Consider the following 11,369-nt stretch of genomic DNA (forward strand, 5'->3'; position numbering starts at 1 on the left):
TAAAAATATTAAACAATACATTACTAAAGAATTGATATTCATAGTGATTCTATTCTTGTACAATAAAATAATTTAATTGAAATAAAACGTTTTTTTTATTGATAATTAGTAGTCGTAAGTAGGACTATTAATACGTCGATGACTTTTATTCAAGTAACATTTGCGTAATTGATTTATTGAATAAGTAATAAAATAAATTTATTATTTAGCTTTGTGTTTTTTATTTGTCTGTACATATGCAATAATTGTGAATAAATTTTGATGACTTAAGGTTTATTGATTTTTCAGCACTCTATCAAGCTATAATTAAGTATAATTATAAATATTTACAAGACTCTATTCCTGCTTCAAATAATTACAGTAATCCTTAATACTAAAAGTAATGAACAAGATAGTCTAGTAACATTTCCATTACACTATTAAATTAAATTAATGTTGTAAACATTTAATTTTCACCGCTTTGTGTTTCTTTATTGCAGAAACACAGCTAAGGAATGTAATTCTCTTCTTGTATTTGTTTTTCATAAAATATACTTTTTTCATCCATATATTTTGCATAGACTCTAGAACAGTGATTCACAACGTAGGGTCTACGTCCCACATGAGGGCAATTCGAAAATGGACTCGACACGAATTTAATACATTTGCTGCGGGCCATATAAATGCAATATTAGATTCCGGTGCCAATTTTTAAAATACTAATGTAGAAAATACCTTTATTAAAATTATTTATAATTCTAAATTCAGTTTTTCATTATAGGTTTTGAAAATTTACTTACTTACTTGTTCCTTAACTGAACAATTCATTTTAAAAAAAACAAATATTACATATTGAGGTATTTAGATTGGGAGGGGAGGGGGGCATAATATTTTTAGAAAGGCTAATGTGGGGCATTTCACAAAAAAGGTTGGGACACACTGTTCAATTTTGTAGTAAAAAAGATTAATATTATATTTATAGCAATATCCCACTGAAACACGATGCCAATATATTTATATTAATCTGCCCAAGTATATAAATATAATACAAGGTATATATTAGCATTAACTGTGATTTACTTAAACAATGTTATTATACTTAAATCATACATAGTAATTAGCAGTTATTATATACAACACAAAATTTTCAATCGTTAAATTAAAAAACCCTTCGCGTTCCCTTCTCAGTCGGGTCGGGCAGAGTGGTCGGCCTGGCAGTGATCAGCTTCACGGGGTCTTTACGGATATGCCGACTGGTCTTCGCGAGCTACCTTCGCCATCCAACAAGCTGCTCCCACCACGACCGCCTACAAAATACATATAAATTATTAGAACTGCCTGTATCCCACATTGATCACGTAATTTCAGGTAAAAAGTATCCAGGATATTATTTCGGAGTGCACGAAATTTTATTAGAAACTATCGAGTATATATATTAACAGACTTACAAAAGTTTACCCAAAACCATCCACTATTAACATTCTTCTATCCAAACATTTTCATTAATGACCGTAATACATTATATATTTCACTTTCTATTATAATTGGTAATTTAGACAATATACTCCTCAAAATATTGCCAGAAATTGCATTATTCGTATTATACAATTCTGTAATCGTTGTTTAGTCTACCCGTGACTATGTAACTACTACATGTATATAGTAAAGTATATGTAATGTAGGTAACGACTATGTAACTTAGTCAAAACGTCATTTCTTTTATGTTCCCACTAGATGGGAAGTGACTATGTCATAGACGTTACCATGTTATAACGGTCTTTACCCCTCGTGTGTAATTAATTACAAAGATTATAATGACTACGTCAATTTTAAACATTCATCATCATTACCTTGCCTTTATTCCATTATTTGGGGTCGGCGCAGTATATAGTTTTCTTTTATTGCCTCTCATTGATTTGTATGAAAGGAGAGTCAATAAATGCTTTTCTTTTATACAAATCATCTTTCACACAATCCATACATCTTTTTTTCGTCGTCCTTTCTCTTTCCATTCATCCACGTTCAAATTTAAAATAAATATAATAGAATAGAAAATCATTTATTCAAATAAACTTAATTTAAGCACTTTTGAATAGTCATAGCAATTTGTTTTTTATCTACCACTCGTTCGGAAAGCTGTCTCGTCACAAAAAGAACGAGCAAGAAACTTGTGTGTTGCTCTTTTAAATAATCCTTGTAAGTTTACATTTACAAGTCGAAACGTGTGAATACAAACTACCAACCAGCACAATTTTTTTGGGTTTAATATAAATATAAAATAAGATTAAATCAGTCTTAGTGATAAGAGCAGACCAGTCCTTATAAGCAGCACTCGTTCACGAATATGACGGATGAGCCAGCCATCACTGCGCTCGACCATATTTTAGAGAGCCCAATGACCCGGCCCACCACGCCGCCACATGTCTGGATATTTTAGTGAGCATGACTACTCATTCCACTCGACCACGTCACAGCTACAAAAATTACTATATGATAGTTACAGTATTCGCACTTTACATGAGGATGCATGCAGCAATCCATACAAAAGCCGCTACGCTATCATATATCAAGAAAGCAGTATGAAAAATAAATTATAACGTTATCCGCAAACTTATAATTTATTTAAACTTATTCTTGCTATATATTGCTATTATCTATATTCAAATTCAAGTTCAAAAATCATTTATTCATGTAGGACATTTTAGCCGCTTATGAACGTCAAGTTTTTACATTAGAATTTTTTTCCCTACCGTCCAGTTCGGCATATAGATCCAATTGAGAAGAACTGGCAAGAAATTCAATTGAATTACTTTTTTTTTAAATCCAGTTTATTTACAATGCATAGGTATTTATGTAGGTGTCTATGTCTAACATTAAATGAAAATCCCGAACATGAAAACTATTGCCATGCACGCTCGTCATTCAAGTAATCGTTTAGTGAGTAATAGGCCTTGCTCAGTAAATATGATTTAACAGATGTTTTAAATTTATTTAAGGGTAATTCCAATATATCCTTTGGTATCTTATTGTAAAATTTTATACCTATTCCCATAAAAGACCTATTGACTTTTTCTAAACGATACTTGGGGACAGCAAGTTTGTCTTTAAATCTAATATTAATATTATGAATATAGCTGTTTTTTGGAAATAAGTCAAGATTTTTATGAACATATAGGATATTTGAATATATAAATTGAGAAGCAACGGTGAGAATATTTGCCTCTTTGAATTTCTCTCTTAATGAGTCACGACTCTTCATACAGTAGATCGCTCGAATGGCACGTTTTTGTAATATGAATATATTTTTAATATCTGCCGCTTTTCCCCATAATAATATTCCATAAGAGAGTAAACTATGAAAATAACTGAAATAGACCAATCTAGCAGTATCAGTATCAGTGTACTGTCTAACCTCACGCACGGCAAAAGCTGCTGAACTCAGTTTCGCTGCAAGACTTTGAATTTGTGCACCCCATTGTGTTTTATTATCTAATGTGATTCCTAGAAAGACAGTAGATTCTATAAATTCGAGAGATTCGTCATTTAATTTTATGTTGCAATTATATATTAATCTATCCTATAATAGGCTTTTTCACATAACATTTGTTTAATATAAAATTTGAATTGCCTCTCTGTCAGATTAGCGTAGATTCTGGCAGTTTATTATAGAATCTTACGCAATTACCATAAAATGAATTAAAAAATAATTTACAGACAGACATATCTACTCCTTCAGCTTCCTCAAAACTCAGCTTACTATGAAAGCTGCTTAGCAGCAGAGATAGGTGAGACAGAGGTACTCATGCTGGTGACTTATGAAGGTTGGGAAGAGACCATTAATCATTCACTCACACACTCAAGTAGATTCACCATGAAACAATTTTTTTAGACGATATATGTATATCGTCTAAAAAAATTATGGCGTATTTATGCACCAAAATTTGTTTATGTAACTAAGTTTTCGAATCGTAGGTATTGTTTATTGCCATTGTATAGAACACATGTAATTACTCTGTAACAATAAATGCTTTACTTAAATGCTAAGAATATGTAGGTGCTCTTACCTGTAATAATACTAAGAATATACCAGCCACTCCTATAGATCCTGCGTGCGCCTTCACCCAGTTACCAAAAGCATCTGAGCATCCAACTTTATAAGATTCATTCGAATGTATGGTGCAGTTGATGTTCTGGACTGTACCGTACACATGAGGGCAGCAACTGACCGGCAAACCACCAGTTTCATTTGTTTTGAGGGGTATCAACCAATCGGTGGCGTTGCTTACACCACAGCACGAAAACTAGGGATACAATAAAATACCATTTATAGAGCATAATAATAATAATAATAATAATTTAAAAGTTAATAATTATCAGAAATATCTTAAACAAAAGAAAGCGTAATCAAACATCTGCACGTATGTAAGGTATGCCTTTGTAAACGGTTTCTATTTTTATATACTACAATGGTGGCTAACAAGCATACGGCCCATCTGATGGCAAACGATTACCGTAGCCTAGAACGCCTAAATAACCTTATACATTCGATGTATATACAGTATTGTTCCCATTTCTTAAAATTATACCCATATCGGACCATTGGCTATAAAATTGGTCAGGGCTGTAAATAACCTAATAAAGATTCCTCTATTAAGTTACTCTATTCAACTGTAAGAGTAGAAAATGATATTTTATATAACTAAAATGGCATACAATTTGTCGACCTACTTGGTGGAATATTGCAAGACCTAAAATCACACCACTCCTGGTAGGCATTCCTCACCAATTTCAAGAATTATGACGTGTTGCCTGCGTATTTTGCTATTTCGGTGCAGTGTATTACAAGGCAATTTGTATAGTAAAATAAAGAAGACAATAAAAGATATCTTAACATAAATGCTAGAAAATAAATAACTATATAGTTCGAAATTCAAAGTTTTAATATTTTATTATACATAAATGAAGTGTGATGACTTACATCGGCCTGCACTTCGTCCCACACCTTCTGTATAACGACGTCATCTGCAGCATACAGCTCTAAGGTATCAAACAGTTGCCGATGCACCAGAGCTAAAGTATTACCTCTTAGTGCATAGCCAGCTATACATGCCGATAGTTGGAACACGAACATGAGAATCAGCAAGACTACATACTGAAAATTAAAAATTACACCTTTTTTACCAGACTTAATAAAAAAAGAGGACTTTTTGAGTGTTTACACGTACATGTGTTTCTGGGTTTTTGATGCATCGTAATTTAGACACAGTATACCTTCAGCATGCCATGCATGCATGTCGTTGATTATGTACAAGCACGCTATATATTAATGGTTTCGGTATGCTATAGCAGCACACCGGCTTACTTTCTATGGTTCTGGGTTCGACTTCTTGCACGACACAATCATTTGTATTATCCAGTATGATTGGTGAAAAATATCTTTTAAAGTATTTCTCTCGGTCTAAAGGAACGAAGTAACGGCTACTATCTAATTTTCATGTCCCTAAGTGATAAGGGTTGTCCACCTCTTTGTTATTTTTAATTTTTAGGACAATTTTTTTTTTTATAATGTAGCATTTTGAAAATACATACAACCCCAAATTTTCACCCTTCTATCACCAACCTTTATTTTTTAATAGCGATATTGAGTTATATGGCAACAACACATTTGATCAACCATAAAAATCTCTTTGACAAACACAGACGTATAGTTTTTTTTTATATAAAATAGGATTTAAATGATAGTGAAGTTATTTTAATTATAAGCTAATCATTTATTAGATTAAATAGTATATTATTCTTTTCTATATATCAAAGACAATAAAAAAAGATATCGTGTGACATACTCATATGTACTTCCGAATATTAAAAAAATATGAATTCCAATCAGTATTTATGTATATGTATGTACCTAGACACATATACGCCTACATATTTATATTTGTTACAGTACTGTAATCCCTGATAAGGGTTTTCAAATATTTTGTTCAATACTCCCATAGTGTTTTTATGTGCCTACTAGAATGTCAAACAAACTGTCAGTCTACCTAGTGGTAACTCATAAAGTCTTACTATATTAATAATATATGTATATTATCTATGTGTATGTATATATGTTTTATATCATCACGACTGTAATCCCAGTTAGGATATCAACAACATTATCAACTGTCGACGTCGTAGCTAAAGTAACAAACAGTCTCATATTTATTCATTACATAAAGCCATGTACTACTCCCGCTAGGACAACTGAAAATCAGCGTTTGGGCATTACAGCCTAGACACAAAGCTAAATAGTAAACAATTTGGTTACAATTGTATTTGTTAAAAGATTAATTAGTAGTTCTTTTTATACCACGTACATCACAAACAAGCATACGGCTTATCTGATGGTAAACGGTTACCGTAGTCTATGAAGGCCTAAAACACCTGGGGTGTCACGTGTGCGTTGCCGATCCTATAAACAATATATACATTTATAATATTATATATGTCTCGTTATATGTTTGCTTCTTATGATGCTATGATTCTTTTGTATCTCAAATAAATATATTTTATTTTCTTTGATTTCGATTGGTATATTTATAAAATATTGTGTAAATGTGTAATTATTTATTAAATATGTATTATATATATGATGCATAAACATTATCACATATGTATGTATATTTAATCAGATCCATAGTATCTTTATTTAACATACTAAAGATAATTCCACCGTCCACGTTCATTATTGTTACAGGCTACTGTTTTTATTATGTTTTTAATTTCTATTATGCGCGCTGAAGATTCCAAATTAAAAAATCAAATTAAAATATTTATCTATCTACATAATTTTTTGTTTGCCCTATGGTTAACTATGAGAATATCTGGGTGTTAAGTCCGCCATGTGCACTTTTATTTGTGTATTGAAGTTTTAATCGAAAGTTTGTAAGCATGGATGGATGTTTGTTACTCTTTCACGCAAAAACTACTGAACGGATTTTAATGAACTTCACAGTAATATAGCTTATACATTAGAATAACATATAGACTATAAATATCACACGGGTGAAACCACGGGTACAGGTAGTACATAAATAAAAATATTTGAACCATCACCACCTCCTCATCTTGTAACACTCATGAGTAACATGGCTCACAAATGGTTATCTCATGCGTTGCTATTGAGGTCTGATTGCATTTTTGTATTCGTTCTATCTCTATTCAGAGACCTTGCATCTCCACTCAACCAAGCGTGATACCAATACTTTACATCGAAATTTTGCCCTAAATATTTACGTTCTGCTCTACTCGATTTATTATTAAATATAGTAAAATAAAAGCATTTTTTCATTATTCTGAAAATTTGTCAAAATTCCAATGCCTAGCATATTTTTTAAAATTTTCCTACTGTCTTGAATTGTTCATGTGAAGGAGAGAAAGAAGAACCATCTTTATGGTTCTTATGTGAAGGAGCTAAAGATGGTTCTTTTTTGTCGTGAAAATCTGGTTTTTCAGTAACGTGTAATTCTAAAACTGATTTCAATAAGTCTGTATCTTTATGAATTTTAATCGGAATTCGAATATTCTTTTTCTTTTTATACCTTTTTCTGTAAGTCTTACTTCCATGTTACTCAAATATAGTCACGATTGATGTCGGATTTTTATAAAACAAATTTACCTTAGGCTTGTGTACCATTTATCTTCAATACACTACATCAAAGCCCAGTGTTTTATAACCCTAAAATATGCCGTCACAACACGAATAGTAAACATCGTTCACAAGACAGTGTATGTATAAATTTATGTCTTATATCGACCGGGTAAAATTTAAATTCGTTTATTTTAAAGTTTGTTATGACTACAGACACATACGTATTGCACAATGATGGCTAAAATTAACGTCAACTCGTTAATAGCGACGTAATGTCGTCTATGTTTAACTAGTCTATGAAACGATTCACATATTACGATGGGAGTACCTATGTACCCCTCACAAAAAATATGGAAATAATAATATATCCGGCAATAATTCCAAAGATGGAGTAGTAGTGGCATTATTATTTGTCGATGGCCTGATGGACACTTTACAGCCCAACAATTCTCCTGATAAAGGATATTTGAATCCAACGTGAGAGATGTAGGTTACATCTCTCACATTGGATTACTAGCGTTTTTGGAATTAATTTAGATTATTACCAGTCTAAGGCAGAAATAAATTGACACATATTGGACGACAAATCATGATAGTAGGCTAGAGACTCACTCAAAAGGTAGAGACTTAATATAGTAGAGAAGTTATATTATTGTTATTAATAACAACTGATGATTTAACGTTTCATCTTGTGTATAAAGCCAAGAGAGCAACTCTTGTATTCCCTCTTCCTAACAGAAATTTCTCGTGCTGAAACTGCTTTCCGAATGAATGGTAGAAAAGAAAATGAAGTGTGACTCACTTGTGATCAAAACTACTTAAATTTAAGTTTATTTAATAAATAAGCAAATAAATAAACTTAAGTACTGAGTAAGTTTTTTCAATATTATTCTATTATCTCTCCCTCGTTATCAAATAAGTAGGTGTACAACTAATTCGAGGATAGGAGTTCCTCGAATTAGTTCTCGGTTTAATCAAAATTTTGTTAAAAGATATATGGACTAATATAAATATAGATTACCTAATTTAGGCACACGTTGAAAAATAATGTTTACATAACTGTATATGTCATAGTACGTATATTAATCATTGAATATAACACAATGACAAATAAACTAACTCCTGAATCTCTGTCAACTATTCAACATACCTACTTTTATGAAAGTAAATTTGGGAGTTAGACTACGCAGATCTTTGAAAGAGCAAATCCAGGTCATTTTCTCATAACTATCTATCTAATACAGTTGCTTCTTAATGTCCTTTCAAGATTATGGAATAATTACAACAGCGCATGAAAAATTTCCGATACTATGCGACTTATAAGTAAACGAACGACGTTGTTACATAACCATAACTTACGTTAAATAAATTTTAATTAAAATTCAATTCATTCTTATTTAATTGCGTAAACCAACCAACAAAATTATTTCTTAAAAGTATACTAAAAACACTGTTATTGACAATGTACAGGATTATAATTGTTCATGGTTATCAGCTGCACCTACTCGTAATTTCTTTCTCAAACCATTAGTCACTGCAGTACAAGTTATGTACAAGTTTGTTACGTCAATTACTCCATTCAAATTTAAAACTAATACAAATATATATATATAGTCTTATTTCTCTTAGAAACAACTCATGATGAGTTCATTATTTCTAAGAGAATTATGACCACAATATTTAAATCTTCTGGACTTTCGTTTAGAACCTTTTTGGTACAAAATGTAAATACTAGCCACATAACCACAGCTAGGTAGAACAGGTAGAACTAAGCAAGTGAATGCTGCTAAACCATTATACCTGATAACTACTCAACTGAAAAGTTAGTGAATTTGTACTATTATCAGATTTAATTACCTAAATTATAAACTTATTTATACTTCTAATTACTTGAAAGAATAACAGCTATTCTTTTAAATAACTACCGTTAATTGGCCACACTTAAGTTCATTACTTTATAGTCGATATTTGTAACACCGGAGATTTAGGTCAAAATTTAAGTTAATCATATTCTAGTGTCGTCTAAAATTGAATCCACAGGCATATCATAGATGGTAGGAGTACGCTATAGACTATTTGGTGGGTTACGATACTATATCCTTCATCATACTAATGCTCCACGTAGGGACACGTGGAGCACTGAAGTTATCCATGTTGAAAGTATTAGCACAGATAACACAATAGTATTATATCGAATGCATCAAAATGCTACCTTAAAATGTATTTTAACTTTTGATATAAGGATAGAGAGAAAAAAATTCGACAGTTTTTTTTTATTTTAAGTAAACATACTTAATAAATCTCTGCCAGCCTTGACATAATAAATGGTTCATACTATAATTTTGGAGACATCTTCGCTTATTACGCATTTCGATAACACTTCTTTGTTATAAATATATTGTTTATTCCTGTGATAATTCCATACTATATTTGTGTACACATTATGTGATATAGTCTTTTTTGCACTCAAAGTAATGACGTTAATTAATGATAAAGGGGATAAACGTTTAGTTATCTCTGAAAGAGATTTCTTGCAGTCAATGTATGATAATACAGTGGATTCGAGAGGAAAGATTTTACGTCAAACATAATCTTAACCTAAGAAAAACTCACCGTGAGAATGACTCTAGAGTCTTCCGTGTAAGCTCCATAGAAACCGATGAATCCTATTAATATTATAATGATGCCAGTTGCGATGCAAAACGCTGGTAATGAGAAGAATCTGTCAGCTAGGAATGGATGGTAATCATTGTATGCTGTCTGCACAGAACTACCCACAGACAATACTATTATACCCGTTATCTGAAAACCAGTCACATGAAGTAATTTTCAATACACGTTCAACAAATGTATGCATTACCTTCAGATTTGTGATACGATATAAATATACTTACCAGGAATAGAAAATTTATACCAACTAACATATATTTCACTGTACCAAATATTTTGGACCACATTTTTAATATTCAGTAATATTGCTCTAATGATACGTTGAACACGCACGAGCGCTGCGCCGTTTTGTTTCAGCTAGATATTTTTATCACTATACATTAATCTTGATAAGAAAACAAATGTGTTATCTCGCCCAGGGCTCCTGTAGCATTACATGACTCAATGACATTGCTATGAAATTTTATTAAATACCAATTAAATTATATTAAAATTTAATCTCTTTACATTCACAAGAATGTTCGGTGACGTGATTTCTATTTCTACAATGTTTTTTTATAAACGAGTCATTGGATTGATTGGATACTTACCTATCAGTATTTTATTCGTAAATATGTTATCTTTTTATCTATATTTATCATCTTTATTAGTCTATTTCCATTCTGAGTAAGTTTGTACGTGCAGATTGCGAGTGTGTTTCATATTTAATAGGATAGATAGGGATATTATCATTAAATATAATATATTTATTATTTAATATTTCTAATTAGTTTAAATTTACAAGTAAATAATTAAGCATTAAGGTCTGTAAGGAAATTTTAGAAAATTCATTTATGCCATTTCATTCGTAGTAAAATATTTTTTAATTAAGAGATAGGTAAATAAAAATACAATTAAATTATACCTTATTTATTCATAAATTATATTTACTTTATAGCTATAGTAGACATATCAAGACACGGAGTCATAAATAATAAGTATATATATAAATATAATACCAACTAAATCAGCTTTACTTAACTATTGTAGAGGTATAAGTTAGAACCTCTGTAAAATGAAATCTACAAATATATTCTTTAATATATTA

At 31.0% G+C, this 11,369-nt stretch overlaps 1 protein-coding gene across 1 annotated transcript; it reads right to left on the reverse strand.

The window, feature by feature from the left end:
* Positions 1–147: 147 nt before the first annotated feature.
* LOC131853709 (CD63 antigen-like) lies at positions 148–10,625 on the reverse strand. The gene is made up of 5 exons (XM_059204717.1): positions 10,507–10,625; positions 10,226–10,414; positions 4,958–5,131; positions 4,044–4,280; positions 148–1,286 (listed from the first exon to the last, which is right to left on the reverse strand). The coding sequence occupies exons 1-5, from the start codon at positions 10,567–10,569 to the stop codon at positions 1,218–1,220; spliced, it is 732 nt and encodes a 243-aa protein (XP_059060700.1). The 5' UTR covers positions 10,570–10,625; the 3' UTR covers positions 148–1,217.
* Positions 10,626–11,369: the final 744 nt, after the last annotated feature.

This window comes from Achroia grisella, unplaced genomic scaffold (genome assembly GCF_030625045.1).
Source record: "Achroia grisella isolate CSIRO2021 unplaced genomic scaffold, CSIRO_AGI_Agris_v1 utg905, whole genome shotgun sequence".
NCBI lineage: Eukaryota > Metazoa > Arthropoda > Insecta > Lepidoptera > Pyralidae > Achroia > Achroia grisella.